The sequence below is a fragment of the Cydia amplana genome, chromosome 3 (assembly GCF_948474715.1).
Source record: "Cydia amplana chromosome 3, ilCydAmpl1.1, whole genome shotgun sequence".
NCBI classification, from domain to species: Eukaryota; Metazoa; Arthropoda; class Insecta; order Lepidoptera; family Tortricidae; genus Cydia; species Cydia amplana.
In genome coordinates this window covers 3,453,554-3,470,986 of record NC_086071.1, presented here as the reverse complement: position 1 = coordinate 3,470,986, position 17,433 = coordinate 3,453,554, and the positions used below count along the sequence as shown (strand labels likewise).

Below are 17,433 nucleotides of genomic sequence, written 5' to 3'. Positions count from 1 at the left end.
TTCCTTAGAGGGCTACTAAAGAACAACCTCTTTGGTTTAAAATAATAGGTACCTACCTAATTAGAACAGTGTAATTTAATCGATAACTTACTTGAGAGTAGCACCACCGACGCTGTCTCTTCTCGAAGGCATGAGGGTGGCCGTGGCCTGCTCTGCTGAGCTGTTTGTGAGGCTGCTCAGAGCCTGGGAAGCAAGCAGTCGATACTAAACATCCTGTATACACAGGGTGGGTCATCCGAATGGGCACTCACGGGACGATCAGCGAATAGTTTTTTTTTTACAAAGGGAGTTGTTGTTTAAGCCCTCGTGTGATATTGGTACGAGCAAACGAAAGATTCCAAAATTAAACCACAAGCGTAACGAGTGGTTCGAAAAGTGGAATCTTCAGCGCTGTGAGGGTTTCTAGGCACGAAGGTTAAACAAAGTTTGCTACCGAGTTAAACACAAATATGTTCACCACACTATTGTAAAATACTGTAACACAGCAAATCATTCAAAATCATCACTTAAAAGTCAATTCTACCAGCCAACGCGAGGAATTGTTTTTCGTCGCTCACAATTCAAACTTTAACATTTTGTTTGGATATTTTCTTATCTTCATTCATATCATAATCTTCTGAATGAAAAATACATTTTATGACAAAGTATGAAAATCACTCATTTAGCAATTTTCCTATAAGTTTTTGATTGTTTTCAATGCCAAATCTTACTTTTATCCAAAATAAATATTACTTACACTTGCAATTATAAAAAGCAGTAGGTAAAGCATAATGGTTAAACTCAATAAAGTACGAAGAGTATTTGTTAAGTAAGTAATACTAAGTATACCTATCTACTTTTATTCCTATAACCTAATTTAAGTACTAAGGCTAACTTTGTAACATCACAATTTTGTATCAACGTCATTTCACAATTTATACAAGGTCTAACTCAGCATTCAAATATATACATATTTCTAGTCAACAGTAGGTATTGGTTCATACTTCAATCAATTTTGTAAATATTTTTAGAGGCGAGGTGAAATTCAAAGGCATAGCAGATATTATCAAATGTAGCATGCAAAAAACACACAGTCAAGCACATAATAATAGCACGCTTTTATACTTTATAGATGTCCGACACGATGCTATCGTCACGACAGTATTAAGGCCGGCAACGCACTTCCAACCTTATGTTGCTAGAGTGTCAGACAGGCGCTTCCCTCAACTTTAGATATAGATAGCGTAAAAGCGTGGCGATAATATTGTGTCGTATCACAATAAAGTATAAAAGCGCCCATATTATAACACATATAGGTACATAGTATTAGCACCAAATGGTCAAATATTGATCAGATACGTGTATATGTACCTACTAACTGATCATTCGTAGGCCTTAAATCGTTGCAATAAGGTTTATGACTAATTAGGGAACAGTCTCGATGATGGGTCATGAAACACCTTTCGGAAAACACACGATAGATAAACAGAATGTGCCAAATGTAGCCAAACCATGCCAAACACAACAGAAGCGAGGAAACGGACTGAAATTGTGTCACGTTTTGTAACTACAACAGAGATGTATAAAGGTGACATTCGTTTGATGACTACATATAGTAGCATTACTAAGCAATGTCAGTGCTGCGGCGTTGACGCGGGACAACAGTAATGCTGCTACAGTTGCCATTCGAATGTTACATTGCATTATTTGATTTGAGGAAGTGACCGGGACGTGGATAATTTTGCTACTTTTGATATTGCATCACAGTCGAACGGTAAAATTTTACAATTTGACATGTCGCCATACAGAAGGTCACCGCCACGTAGGTATCAGAAAAGTAGCGATATGGTAGTCACATATCTAACTATAGTTATTTACGATACAAGTGCGGAAAAGAGGAAATTCGAAACTAGTGGCGATAAATTAAAACACGACCGAAGGGAGTGTTTTAAATCGACACGAGTTGCGAACTAACTACCTATTCGCACGTGTATCGTACAACGTTTTACAGTATATATGGAACTTTAAACTTTCGACATACACACGGAAAGTGCTATTTCCGCTATTTCCCGCACTAGTTCGGGAAAGTAGCACCATGTGTACAGTCACCTGCAATAATATGTTACTCTTCGAAGGCCGCAAAAATATGTGACATGCTCTTATGGCTCTACAAATAGGATCGTATCAGATATTTTTGCGGCCTTCGTTGTGTAACATATTATTGCCGGTGACTGTACTGTAAACATAATTGCGTGCGTCTCCCGCCACTTCCACGAGTCAAAATAGCTCATCAGTTGAAGTAATGAATGTTGCATTGAATATATGTATTAGGATAATGCTTGTTGTGTAGGTACCGTCCCCAACACTTATTTCAGTAAATAAATTAGCTAAATGTGCCATTTTACAATTAACATACGCATATAGTTGTTCCAATGTGTTTTAAAACTAAATTCCATGTGTCTGATTTTTGTAATGAATGATGGATGATGTTTGCTGGTCTATATCAGTTTTTTGTGAGCATTTCTAAAATGGCGGCATTCTTCAACATAATACCTACTGCCTTCTGAGTAAGTTTACCTACTGTCGTGGATATAGGGATTAGTCAAAGTGTGCAATAAAATATAGTAGTAATATTTACACCAGATCCGTTGTTATCCATAAGATGCATGGCCTAGCGAAGAGAAGAAGTGAGGGCGAAGTTAGTCAAGTCGAAACAAAACTTAAGGAATTCTGCGGTAATCTAATAAAATAAAACGTTTGTATTGTACTTATATAAAATGTAGGTTAAGTAGGTATGTAGTGTAAGGTTTAATGTTCTTTTAAAAATATAATATGTTTTAGATATTAAAGATTTCCAGAAGACAATTAGCAGAACTGTTCCAACCACGTATAACAGCCGTAAGAGATAATAAAACCAGAGGGCCTACCGCGAACCACGTTCGACGTGTTGCCTCCCTGTCACACTTACGTACGAATTTACAAGTGCGACAGAGAGCCAACACGTCGAACGTGGTTCGCGGTAGGCCCTCAGTCTGAATGTTGAGTTTAGTGTGCGAGAATAAGGTACACAATCGGGTTGGCAACTGTCAAAGGTTTGCATAGAGGGCGCCAGCATAGTTTTTGCCTGTCTCTCGTTTTATTCTATGAGATTTACCTTGAAGGGCTAGCATCCAATCCAAGCCATAAAATTTAAAAAAAAAAACCAAGAATACACAATTTTAGGTATTGACAGGTAAAACCTAAGCTGGCGTCATCTTTAAAATACTTCGACCGGCCAACCGTATTGAGAACTGAAATATATGACATCTATTTTAGTTTATAATGTATATTGAATAGTGATTGAATACTTAAAAAACACAAATCAAAATATTTTATAAAAATAATTTGATTTGTTCCCAAAGTTGCGTATTGAGAACGTTTTGATAATGGCTGTTTAGCGAGTTGGAGTAGTATAGAGACATCGACCACAATGCGCCAAGTGCATTTAGTAGAAAGAAAGTGAATAAGATAAAGATAAGACACGATATATGTAACATTCATTTACCTGTTTTAAGTGACTTTTAAGCACGGATCCTTCTGGCTCGGGCAACGGCGGTAGTTCATGGTCATTGCCGCTAGGTGCGCACAGTTTTGTAGCGTCGAGATCCACTAGCCATATGTCATCTGGTAACCTGTAGAAAACAAAACAGTTTTTTTTTACAAAAACTCTAAGGAAACAGTAACATACAATAAATAAAGCCCAAACAAAATTTGCGTAAAGTGACTTCTTAGTGTAAGGCCTGAGTGGACGCTCGAAGCGGAGCGTTCGGCGGGGCGTGCAGCGTGGCGTCGGGCTCAGGAGTAATTTGAGCAGCGTGCACTAAGGTCGCTCCTATACGCTTGCATTTGTTTAACATGCACGCCGCACGCCCCGCCCCGTTGCACACCCAACTCGAGCGTCCACTCAGGCCTTACACTAAGGGAACTCTTCAAATCTTATGTGCCTATACTTATAACGATTGTTTTATTTTCATCTAAAAACAAGCATTTCAGATCACGAAGACCAGAATGGAACTCCTCCACGACAACTATTTTACGTCTTGGGGCTAAATGTAATTGTTATGAGATGCACTAGGTATGGTAGTAAATAATTTTAATGGCATTTCAAACTGTTTCGTAAGGTTTTTTTATGAGGTCGTTTTCGGCGGCCGGCACTGCAGCGCGCATCATACGTTATCACTTATCAGGCTTTGCTCGACTTTTCTAGTGTAGAGGGCCAAAGGCGCTCGTCATTCGGACTCCACCCGACTTTGTTGACAGCCCGAGCAGCGCGCGACGGACGTCGCCCAACTTTGTTGGTATGAGTCTTGGAGGATATAATCAAACGGAGACGCCATGTCTGTAATTTTCTGTACAAAACATTCTGCCGATTTTTGCGGGGGAGGGGAACGTCAAATGTATGCGTAGGTAACGTAAAAATAGCCATGTCAGATAAACGTCAGTCCATACATTGTGTATGACCGTTGGCCGCCTATTTTCGACAGAGGGGAAAGCCTGTTAATGGCTACTCCGTTTAGTTGTATCCTCCAAGGTATGAGTAGATGTCCAGCGCTGATGCACGCGTAGAGTGCCGCGGACGTCGATCTTTGCCGGACTTTTTGAAGTGAAAACTTCTTTAGCGGCGCTGGGCACTTTTTGAGGTGGGGAAAAAAAATGATAAACTCGGTAGGGTGCCGCGCTTCAATAGGATAGGTTTGGTTAGGTTAAGTTAATTTAGATGGCATTTAAATCAATAAAGAAAAACTCAATGTTATTTGACATTTATGTTGCGGACTCCTTTTCAAGACTCTTTACCTATGTTCAAATAATTTGACGTTGTCATGGCAGTATGTAAATAAACATGTCAATGAAAAAGTGTGATCTTATTTGAGAATGATAATAATTGAATAATAAATAAATAGAATACCTCCGCTAAACGTATGTATCGTATTACCGGGCGTCGGTAACATGGTGAGGTGAGTTTTCACTTCTATCGGCACTCCCGGAGTGCAACCGTTGTTGCTTGTTTTAAAAATTACCTCGTTGATTGATTACTTAACATGCCTACAACTTTAATACCAATCTGCGTCCACCAAAAAGTAAGTCTATTTTCAAGTCCATCCACGTGGTATGGGAATAGTTTGCATTGGTACCTTCGCATTAGCGCTCTTTAAAGGATGACTCACGCTAGAAAGGTCCGGGCCCGGGACCTGGCTTCCGACACTTCTTTTTCTATGATTACTGGTCGTTGATCACGTGATGCTTTCATAGAAAACTGAAGTGTCGGCCACCCGGCTCTGGCCCGGACCGTTGTAGCTTCCTTAACCCTAGCAGCGAAGTATTACAAATATCACGTCGTTTATTAATATGATCACGATAGCATTATAATAATAAATTAAAATGTTTGTATGCTGAGTGACCCTTAATACGCCTAACATGAATTGTCATAATATGAATTCGCATAACATATTTGGCATAACATTAAACAGTCATAATAAGGGCTATAAATAATATGCTATGAAACTATTATCGCATACCAGGGCATTCACTCCATTTTCCATTTCAAGTTCCCATGCTTTCCCTGAGCGCATCGTACTTTGCATCGTGCTGTAACTGTATGCGCTCACCTAAAGTTTTTCTTGTACTGCAGGAACGTGGCCGGGATGCCGATGAGGAACGGCGTTGGCGCAAGCAGAAGCTGTTCCGCGCAGCTCATGCAGCTCGGCAGCAGCGGGATGGCCGGGAACATGTACTCCAGCGGGTACAGCATGGCCACTAGCGCCATCACCGACATCGACAGCGCGTTGTAGTCGCGGGACTGCACCACCACTTTGTTCTCCAGGATGATCAGGGTTAGCACCTTGAGACATGTGTCGACGCCTGGAAATTTTTATTTTATTTATTATAAATAATGTATTTTATCTTATCTTATACCTTTAAAGTTTTTGTAAAGTCCTAATATTCGCTGTTCAGAAAATGGCCTAATATTGACTCCTCCAAATATTATAAGTTCAAAATTATGGTAATAAAAGTCTATTATATTTCAACTAGGGATTGCTCCCGGTACTGGTTTTCTATACAAATACAGTACCGGAACCGGGAAATTCCCGGTTCTCGCCATACAAACTCAGTACCGGGAGCAATCCCTAATTTCAACCCGTAATTTTTTTAATTTTTTCTCCTGAACGTAATTAAGGAGTATGTACCTATTTAATTTTATTGTATGATTACATATAAAAGGATTAAAGAGACCCACACTTGTCCTACGCAGCAATTATAATAGATGGCCAAAGTTGCTCGTTAAAGTGTTTATTGGTCCTGGGTATTAATGACCTAAAATAAATGTTCTGCAGCTCAAATTGTAGACTGGCTGGTACTTCAGGTAAAATTATGGGCTCGAGCTTATAGCCGTATAAAGATAACTGAAATAAATGTGGGTGAGTTTTCGTATTGCCTTATTTTATTTAGTAATCACAACGACCTAACAGAATGCGATTTATTACTAGAACTAGAACTACAAATATACTAATTTGGTATTACATAGCCCATCACACCAATCAATGCCCTCACCAGCTTCGAAGACATTACTATCGACTAGGCTAAGCCGCCATTCATATAAAAAAAGTTCGTTTTAGGGCCACTTGCACCATTCACTAACCCGGAGTTAACCGGTTAAACTTGGAGTTACCACGGTTACCAGTACAATTTGACACTGGGTTAACGGGTTAACCCAGGGTAAGTGTGATGGTGCAAGTGGCCCTTAGAGGATAAAAAAGCGGCCAAGTGCGAGTCGGACTCGCCCATGAAGGGTTCCGTATTTAGAGGATTTATGACGTATTAAAAAAAAACTACTACCTAGATCTCGTTCAAACCAATTTTCGGTGGAAGTTTGCATGGTAATGTACATTATATATATTCTTTTGTTTTATCATTCTCTTATTTTAGAAGTTACAGGGGGGGGGGGGGGACACATTTTACCACTTTGGAAGTGTCTCTCGCGCAAACTATTCAGTTTAGAAAAAAATGATATTAGAAACCTCAATATCATTTTTGAAGACCTATCCATAGATACCCCACACGTATGGGTTTGATGAAAAAAAATTTTTTTGAGTTTCAGTTCTAAGTATGGGGAACCCCCAAACTTTACTGTTTTTTTTTTCTATTTTTGTGTGAAAATCTTAATGCGGTTCACAGAATACATCTACTTACCAAGTTTCAACAGTATGGTCTTATAGTTTCGGAAAAAAGTGGCTGCGACATACGGACGGACAGACAGATAGACATGACGAATCCATAAGGGTTCCGTGTTTTGCCATTTGGCTACGGAACCCTAAAAACTAACCTAAGAGCTCGAGAGGTAAATGCAGTGGGAAATCCACGAGGGTGAATCTCGTGTGGTCCGGCAGCGCGAAGAGCAGGGGCGAGTGCGCGGTGGGCGACAGCACCTCGAGCTCGACGCGCGTCTTGCCGGGCACCGGCACCGGCGCCGACAGCAGCCGGAGGATCCACGTCTCGATCTCCTTCACGTCGTGCAGGACTATCGTGGGCGTGTTGTCGTACGCTTGGCCCGTTATGACTGACCATACTGTATCCCTGCGACGAATAGTTAAGTATGAGTTAAGGCGCGTCATGATACACTTGTGAACACAGGACTATCGTGGGCGTGTTGTCGTACGCTTGGCCCGTTATGACTGACCATACTGTATCCCTGCGACGAATAGAGTTAAGTATGAGTTAAGGCGCGTCATGATACACTTGTGAACACAGGACTATCGTGGGCGTGTTGTCGTACGCTTGGCCCGTTATGACTGACCATACTGTATCCCTGCGACGAATAGAGTTAAGTATGAGTTAAGGCGCGTCATGATACACTTGTGAACACAGGACTATCGTGGGCGTGTTGTCGTGCGCTTGGCCCGTTATGACTGACCATACTGTATCCCTGCGACGAATAGAGTTAAGTATGAGTTAAGGCGCGTCATGATACACTTGTGAACACAGGACTATCGTGGGCGTGTTGTCGTGCGCTTGGCCCGTTATGACTGACCATACTGTATCCCTGCGACGAATAGAGTTAAGTATGAGTTAAGGCGCGTCATGATACACTTGTGAACACAGGACTATCGTGGGCGTGTTGTCGTGCGCTTGGCCCGTTATGACTGACCATACTGTATCCCTGCGACGAATAGAGTTAAGTATGAGTTAAGGCGCGTCATGATACACTTGTGAACACAGGACTATCGTGGGCGTGTTGTCGTACGCTTGGCCCGTTATGACTGACCATACTGTATCCCTGTGACGAATAGAGTTAAGTATGAGTTAAGGCGCGTCATGATACACTTGTGAACACAGGACTATCGTGGGCGTGTTGTCGTGCGCTTGGCCCGTTATGACTGACCATACTGTATCCCTGCGACGACAAGAGTTGCGTATGAGTTAAGGCGCGTCATGATACACTTGTGAACACAGGACTATCGTGGGCGTGTTGTCGTACGCTTGGCCCGTTATGACTGACCATACTGTATCCCTGCGACGAATAGAGTTGCGTATGAGTTAAGGCGCGTCATGATACACTTGTGAACACTGGTGACTAGAAGGCGGTGTTACGGTGACGGACTATTTAGAAAGAGGGGTCATAAAGCCAGTAAATTAGAAGGAAAAAGATATGGCGCGCCTAAGAACCTTGCGACGGAAGCATTGGCCATCGCTCGGATTTTTACCTTTTATCTCAATAACTCTGAAAATACACTCCTGTTTAAAATTGTGCTCCTCCTTCTGTTTACAATCCTTCTGCTATATTACTAGCTATATTATACATACTTCTATGGTATGCAGGGTAACGACGTACTATTTAGTAACTGAAAATAAATGAAAATTAAGACATGTCTTCGTGGTTTTAAGGTTTTGGTTGGTGTCTTCAAATAAAGACTAGTTTCCGTGTGGACTTTTTCATGGCATTTGCCCTTGAACAAAACGTATAAAAATGCAATATAATAAAACTGAAATTTTGCGTTACCCTTTCTTTAGTTTAACTTGACTGTGCGCCTAAGAATAAAATTCACAATGCAATAGAATAAGTAGGTATAATACTTGGTACGGGGACTCCACACATTGCCAATCACAAGACACCGTCAGTGGCGGATTTACAGTCTTTGCCGCCCTAGGCCCCAGGCCCTGTAGTAAGCACTAGCCGCCCCTTTCTCAGCACCCTTCATATAGACTGCCGCCCCAAATATCTGGCTGGCCCGGGCCTACTCGGCCTTAGGGCAAATCCGCCACTGGACACCGTGGCTACGTAACACTACCTATTTCGAAGTTACGATTCAGCCTGTTATGTACCTGTGCCTAGAGAGCTTTGATCTCGGACTGTCTAGAACACAAAATGACTAGTGTAATATTTTGCCTATATCTCTTTTAGTCTACATCGCAAACGGTCTAGAACACAAAATGACCACATATAGGTAGGTTAGGTTCGTTAGGTATCTTCAAATGGCCGAAGGCCAAACCGGACAGAAATAGGAGCCCCGCGGCAGCGGGGCTCCGTCGACATCGCTAACGTAAAGATAAACCGACGAAATGTCGGTAAATAAAGGTCTAAATAATTGTAGTCATTTTGTGTTCTAGACCGTTTGCGATGTAGACTAAAAGGGATATAGGCAAAATATTACACTAGTCATTTTGTGTTCTAGACAGTCCGAGACCAACCCATAATTTCGATAGTTCGGTGTGCAATGTGTGCATCCAATTATAGCAAAATATTACCTAAATAATTGTCTGGACGCGCCGACGCGCCGCGGACTGGAAGACTCGTTACAGGCATCGATTAACCTCTTCAGGATAAACAGGCACTCTCGGAATGTGGAGAAGAATGGGTGGTGCGACAGCAGGCACAGTGACGTCAGGGAGTGGTTCCGTATTCGCTGCAACATAAACATCAGAAGGTTAAGGCCCACAGACCACCTCAATAACTAGACGGAGCACATAAGATAATCGAGGTCACCACACATAGGCGATCCCGTACAAAATTTGATATGGGAGCGCGACCGCTCATTTCATTAGCGGCAGTGTACGCATATCCTGATTAGCGGCCCACACTTACGACCGGTACTCGTATAAATTAAAATTATTTATAAAATTTAGCTTTAGTGGTGCGCCTGGGCTATTATAGTAAGTAGGTATCTATAAAATGGTGTATATAATAAGTACAACTCAATTGTGCTGGTCGATTATAAAATTTTAGAAGTAAAATTGCGAAATTGTTAAAGAGCGTACTCCCATCTTAAACGTCCGGCAGCGCACTTACAACCCCTCTAGACTCAACAACACCTTTGAAATAAAGAACTAATGGAATCTCGCAAGTTGGCTGCATATTCCGAAATCGCGAATTCGAGCTGTGGCAGTAATATTTCGGTTTTTGCTTGAGAAATTATTAGTTCTCGGCGTGGCCTAGCAAGGTCGCGCCCACTCGTTATTATTTATTTATTTTATTTAAGCCTTTTATTTCTTTAATAATACATTACATACATAGTATAAAACAAAGTCGCTTCCCTGTCTGTCTGTCTGTCTGTATGCTTAGATCTTTAAAACTACGCAACGGATTTTGATGCGGTTTTTTTTAATAGATACAGTGATTCAAGACGAAGGTTTATATATAATTTGTTAACCCGTGCGAAGCCGGGGCGGGTCGCTAGTAATATATAAAATATAATTAAATTTAAATTATACATTTTACAATTATACAATTATTGTTGATATAGAATTTGATTATTATTATTTATTTTTTAACTTTTTAACTTTTATTATTATTAAAGACCTCTCGACGAGTATAGGCCTCCTCCATTTCTCTCCACTTTTTCCTATCTTGGGCTATTTTTGTCCAGTCGTCGTTTGTAAATTTTGTAAGTTCGTCCGCCCATCTTTCTAAAGGGTGACCTCTTTTTCTTTTACCGGGGGGCCAGCCCATGTTGAGATTCTTTTAGTCCACCTTTCTTTGTCGTGGCGTGCAACATGTCCGGCCCATCTCCATTTAAGCTTTTTGCAGTGGGTTAGAGCGTCAATGACTTTTGTCTTCCTCCTTATCTCGGCATTTCGTTGCCTGTCCCTGAGTTTCAGATTAAGAATACTTCGTTCCATGGCTCTCTGACATGTCTCAATTTTTATTTTTGTGTGGGTGTTGTAGATCCAAGTTTGGCTTCCATACGAGATACAAGGTAAAAGGCATGAGTCTAAAACTTTCTTATTTAGCTTAACGGGCAGATTAGATTTTAAAACTTCTTTGTGGCCCCAGAATTTATTCCACGTCATGCTCATCCGTCTGTTTAGTTCTTCAAGGTGTCTGTCTTTTGAGAAAGATATTTGCTTTCCTAAACATATATATTTCTGGACATATTCCAACTGCCGGTCGTCCACGGATATGGGTCTTTGAGCGCTATTAGTCATAATTTTGGTTTTTTCTATGTTTAGTTCAAAGGTGTATGTGAAGGTGTACGTGGGGACTATAGCCCGAGCCCTCTCGCGCATGAGAGGAGGCCTGTGCCCAGCAGTGGGACGTATAAAGGCTCAATTATTAATAAAAAAAAATTATGTTTAGTTCTAGACCGATATCGCGGCTGAGTTAAGTTCGCTAGTCATTTCTTCGAGTTGTGATGCGCTTTCTGAAAACAGCACTATGTCATCGGCGAAACGTAGGTTGTTAAGGTACCTAATTGCCTTTAATATTAATGCCTTTCTTTGACCAGTTTAATTGTTTCATGATGCTTTGCAAAACCGTTATAAATAGAGTAGGGGAAAGGGGGTCGCCCTGCCGTACGCCTCTCCAAATGTTTATTTCGGGGCCGGCTCTATCCAGTTTTACTCGGCTTACGCTTTTTTCGTAGATGTTCTGTATTAGTTCTATTGTTTATGTTGTACTTATTTTTAACTTAGTTCTGAGAAGTTTAATTTTGTACCTCGTAACTTGGCCGCACACCGTTTTAGATATCTAAATAGCTCGGCAAATTAACAGAATTACATATAGTAGGTGCATTAACTATTACATTAGCTGAGTTAAGCGCATTGTGGTATTGATTTAACTACTTTCAAATTTAGTCATGGAAATTCTATGAAATGTAGGTAGGTAAAAATATGTTGATAAATGGTGGCAAATTCTATTGTAAAACATCTTCTTTTTGGTGGTGTAGAATAAGTGTATTTTTTTTATTTTTTTATTGAGAAACAAACAGTCTTAATAAACATATGAGCAACTTAGCTAATAGCTACAAATTGTAATGTACCCCAATTTAATATTTGTCCTTTATTGATTGTTTGACAATTAATTATTTAGTCTTAATCAGCTCAGCGCTGCAAGGTCGTGTTATCTGTCGCTTCCTGCTGGCATGGGGCTGGGCGCGTGCGAGCCGCGCTTTCAGAGTCGGGCGCGGCCGAGCCGCGCACCCAGCGCCGCGCTGCAGCCTGTCGCTTCCTGCTGGCCGAGGGCCGCCTCACTGCAGGCGCTAGTAGTCGGTTACCTGTCGCTTCCTGCTGGCCGAGGGCCGCCTCACTGCAGGCGCTAGTAGTCGGTTACCTGTCGCTTCCTGCTGGCCGAGGGCCGCCTCACTGCAGGCGCTAGTAGTCGGTTACCTGTCGCTTCCTGCTGGCCGTGGGCCGCCTCACTGCAGGCGCTAGTAGTCGGTTACCTGTCGCTTCCTGCTGGCCGAGGGCCGCCTCACTGCAGGCGCTAGTAGTCGGTTACCTGTCGCTTCCTGCTGGCCGAGGGCCGCCTCACTGCAGGCGCTAGTAGTCGGTTACCTGTCGCTTCCTGCTGGCCGAGGGCCGCCTCACTGCAGGCGCTAGTAGTCGGTTACCTGTCGCTTCCTGCTGGCGCGGGGGCTGGGCGTGTGCGAGCCGCCGCTCTCAGAGTCGGGCGCAGCCGCGAGCCTCGGCCCGAGCGTGGCGCTGCAGTCGCGCTCCGAGTCGCTTGGGGCCACATTGCTGCTCCTATAGTCACTGAAACATTCGCGCCGCGTTAGAAATGGACATCTTTAACTAATCCTACTAAACATTGAATGTTTTGGATCTTTAACTAATCCTACTAAACATTGAATACATGTATAAATAAGTACATAGAGACAAAAGGAAGGTAGCTGGTACTTATAGCTCAGGTTTATACCTAATTTAAGTATCAGCGAAAGATCTTGGACAGAGAATACTATGTAACATATCTTAAGAAATTATGTATGTGATGTAACCTTTTGAACTTAATAAACTTTATCTTATCTTATCTTTTAGGGCCCATAAGTTAGGATCACTTGTTTTAATTATGTGGGTTTCATAGTTGGTTTGAGGTTAAGGCTTGATTTAATCAAGCCAGATGTGAAATGCAGCACGGATAAAGCTGTCGGAATGTCTAATAACATAACTATACATCTAATTTGGCATACAGATAGTTAAAACCCCATAATAGTACACACGATAATTTATAGTACAACCGCGTAGATCCTTTTAACACTGCCCTTTCCGAGAAGACGTAACCTACGCTTGAAATAGTGTAAATTTTGAAAGTAGGCAAGCTTAAGAACCGGGCCTTCTTTGGCACAGGTGCCATAGTCTAAAAATTGCATAACGCAAAGTACGTATCACCTGGAGAAGGCAGAGTCGGAGCTTTTCTCCACGGACTTGCGCCACGACTCGCGGCGCAGCATGGAGCGCTCGCGCGGGCCCGGCGCCGGCGCACGCTCCACCGCGCGGTAGAAGTTCACGCAGATGCCGTAGCGGGTCTTGCCTGTTCACATTAATCTTGACTTAGAGCCAGTTGTACCGACCGCTAAACAGCGAACGCTTTGACGATGAGAGACGGTCTGATGTAAACGACCCTTAGTTAATAGTTTAGTAGTTGCGTCTTGCCTTAGTCATCGATTGTATAGTGAAAGTTTACTGTACAGCTCATTACATTATGCCGATTATGCGGTAACTTTGAGTGCCAAAAGTTGAAGTTTGATAATACTGTTACCGCCAAATATTGGTTAAAGCAAATATAAAGTCTATTTTTTTATTCGGTAGACTGAAATGACAGTTAATAATATGGAATGACATTTCATGTTCATACTATTAACTGTCATTTCAGTCTACCGAATAAAAAAATAGACTTTAGGTACCTAGCGGTCGGCGTAAGCGTCGAGCTTGCATGCCCGCAGCGTGGGTACCTATGGTTTGCTCGCAGCATTACCCGAGTCCTTGTCCGTGAGCGTGAACACGAACGACGTGGTGTCCCGCGCCGCCATGTTGCCGGGCGCGCGGCGCGGCCCCACCGACCCGCACGGGAGTGTACCGTACCCGAGTCCTTGTCCGTGAGCGTGAACACGAACGACGTGGTGTCCCGCGCCGCCATGTTGCCGGGCGCGCGGCGCGGCCCCACCGACCCGCACGGGAGTGTACCGTACCCGAGTCCTTGTCCGTGAGCGTGAACACGAACGACGTGGTGTCCCGCGCCGCCATGTTGCCGGGCGCGCGGCGCGGCCCCACCGACCCGCACGGGAGTGTACCGTACCCGAGTCCTTGTCCGTGAGCGTGAACACGAACGACGTGGTGTCCCGCGCCGCCATGTTGCCGGGCGCGCGGCGCGGCCCCACCGACCCGCACGGGAGTGTACCGTACCCGAGTCCTTGTCCGTGAGCGTGAACACGAACGACGTGGTGTCCCGCGCCGCCATGTTGCCGGGCGCGCGGCGCGGCCCCACCGACACGCAGCCCTCGGGCTGGCAGAAGTACACCATGTCCAGCGGCAGCGGGAAGTCATCGTGGTTCGTCAGCGGGTACCGCCGAAGCAACTCCGGTGCCTGCGCGATTCAATTGAAACATGTACATACTTATACAAGTCTGCTCGTAATGTCTGTAAAAGTAAAGGCTACCTAAATTTTACCGATAGTGAGGCAAGTAGACGAACACACTAAAAAGTTTGAGTAAGTTTTCTGTCAGGTGCGTCTCGTGAGAAATATCATTTCGCCGGCTTAACCTCTAGCCGCCCAGAGACCTATAAAAAGGTCTCCTGTTCCATTCTAATTTGAACTTTGTGTTGACAAAATAAAATTTCATTTTGCTTGGCAAGGTTTGACGTATGGCCGGCTAGAGGTTAAAGAGTTTACCCCGTTTTCAATGTTGCAAAAATACATACCCTAAATTCGCTTTTAGTAGGTACGTAGATAACTCTGTACTCGCCTTAAAAAGCATTCAATCATAATTATGCTCCAAAAATATTTCATGGGGTTCATAGGTGTATTCAATATTAAAGATCTGGAATAAGATTAAATATAGTCACCTCGTTCAGTGGAACCTCGTTAAAACGAAATCATCCTTTAGGTACTACACTAAAATTTATTGCTGGTAAGATCATCATGGGACAAGAACTCTCGTATTATATGTACAGGTAGTCAGCAAAGCTATATATTACCCTGCATACAAATACGCGTATGTAATAGGGGTGCTTAGCTAATAATAGTTTTGCTGACAACGTGGCTCGGACACATTCAGAAAGGTAGAGCTTCATTCCTTCTGCTCTACCGACATTAGTGGAATATTTCTTTTACTGAAATTTGTTAAACTGAAAGCGCAGAAAGAGCCAGTAGACGGTCTTTCCTTATAAACTCACACTTCCCCACATTGGCCTTGGCTGAAATAAATAATAGGCCGAACTCATTGAGTAGGTAGGTACCTAATTCAAAAAATAACTGAACTTAAGTCCTAAAGAAATAAATTTTGATTCATATTTTAAAATCGATTTTGTTGTTACACACCGACTTATGCGTTGGTCTAACAAATAGTTAGCAAATCAAATCTCAATTTGTTTATGTTAGTTACTTTACAAAATATTTGGTTACTTTTATCAAACATTTCTAATTTTCTATCATTGTAGTTATATGTTTAATAATTGTTTGGCACGGCCTATATAGTAGGTAGTGGCTAAGCATAGAAGCCTGAATGTATCAACATATCTACAATCAAGCTAAGTATAACTTAAAAACACTTCCATAAATACCTAATAACGTTAAGTCGAATTCTCAATGTGACTGAAACGCCTTCTCATGATTGACATGACTTTTGGCGTTGTCATGAGATCAAAAAACGACTCCACTGTTTAATTAAAAATAGATTACCTGAACTGGAGCGAGGCCTTTCCCCGTGGTGTAAGGCCGCGCGCCCACGATGGTTAGATAATCCACCAGCCGCGGGCACAGGTGCTGCTTCTGGATGTCCATGTTTCCGATGTGTGACTATTCCAGTACCCCTCTGCTCTAAGCGCCGGATTTCTCGAATTCATTGTAGTTAATTAAGATATTGCTTGTCATAATTATCACTTTTAACTAAAATGCTGAAACAAAGAAAAGATTATTGTATAACGTTGCCTTCAGTAAGCTCGGTAAATTCAAAAAGTTTTTATTTGTAAATAACACGTAAATAAGCTAGCAACAAAGCCCGAACTTTTTCAATATAATCTGATATGACATGTATCTGCCCAAACTTTGTAATTGGATTTAACAATGGGAAAATATAAAATCATGAAGTATGAGACAGATTTTTTAAATAATTTCTACATTCGAGTTTCCGAGCTTATAGACATGTGTACCTATAACAATGCGCATTGCCGAGAGTTTTCGAGCTGCGGCTCCATCGACTGTTATTGATTTAATACACAATCAAACCTATAGACCATGACCCAATAGCACTGACCTATATAGTTAAACTGATCCCAGAAGCTCCCAGGAACTTTATTGTTCTTGCGGACCCAATAAAAAATCGAAAAGCGATTTAGACCCAAAGAGTAGTATAATATATATATTTAGACCTATGATAAATTTTATGTCAAAAGTTTCATTTTTGGTACAAGGTTTATTCGATGACTATACTCTTCTTATCACAGGCAAATAATATTTATCAACATTATTAATATTTATTATACAATAATTTTAATATTTATATCTAAAATTACAAATTAAAATTATAAATTAAAAAAAAAGACAACGCTTCAAGTCGTTCCCGGCGCAAAGGTGCCCATGATGCTCGCAGCATTGCCACGCTGGATCACCAGGGACATCCTTTGCACTTTATCAACATATTTAACAACCCCAAACAGATTGCATTGCATTAATGCAATCCGATTGCATTTATGCAATGTAAAATGTCATCCGATTTACCTACATACTTATATGCACGCAAAATTTCAGCTCAATCTGAAATCGGGAAATGAGTCAAAAGCTTCCAATAGGAAATAGGAGTAGGTAATAGGAAGTACTTAAGGATACAATATGATATGACCTAGATATTCGATGTATGACGCGGCACATCGCGGAACTTCAGAATTTATTGAATGTGAAATACTGCCCTCCTAAGCCAAGTAGCGCTATCTCAAAAACAAATGATTTTGAAAATGGAATTCTCAGCTATAGAAACTAAAGTATAAGTTAGC

The 17,433-nt window shown here is 42.0% G+C and overlaps 1 protein-coding gene across 1 annotated transcript in view; it reads right to left on the bottom strand.

The window, feature by feature from the left end:
• Positions 1-16,345, bottom strand: part of LOC134662377 (MAP kinase-activating death domain protein) — a 68,579-nt gene extending 52,234 nt beyond the window's left edge. The window contains exons 1-10 of the mRNA XM_063518584.1: positions 16,124-16,345; positions 14,629-14,809; positions 13,615-13,756; positions 12,840-12,981; positions 9,760-9,917; positions 7,340-7,590; positions 5,625-5,877; positions 3,524-3,650; positions 2,618-2,650; positions 92-183 (exon numbers count right to left, since the gene is read on the bottom strand). Coding sequence (XP_063374654.1) covers positions 92-183; positions 2,618-2,650; positions 3,524-3,650; positions 5,625-5,877; positions 7,340-7,590; positions 9,760-9,917; positions 12,840-12,981; positions 13,615-13,756; positions 14,629-14,809; positions 16,124-16,225 — 1,481 coding nt within the window. The 5' untranslated portion in view covers positions 16,226-16,345. The remainder of the gene's footprint in view (positions 1-91; positions 184-2,617; positions 2,651-3,523; positions 3,651-5,624; positions 5,878-7,339; positions 7,591-9,759; positions 9,918-12,839; positions 12,982-13,614; positions 13,757-14,628; positions 14,810-16,123) is intronic.
• Positions 16,346-17,433: the final 1,088 nt, after the last annotated feature.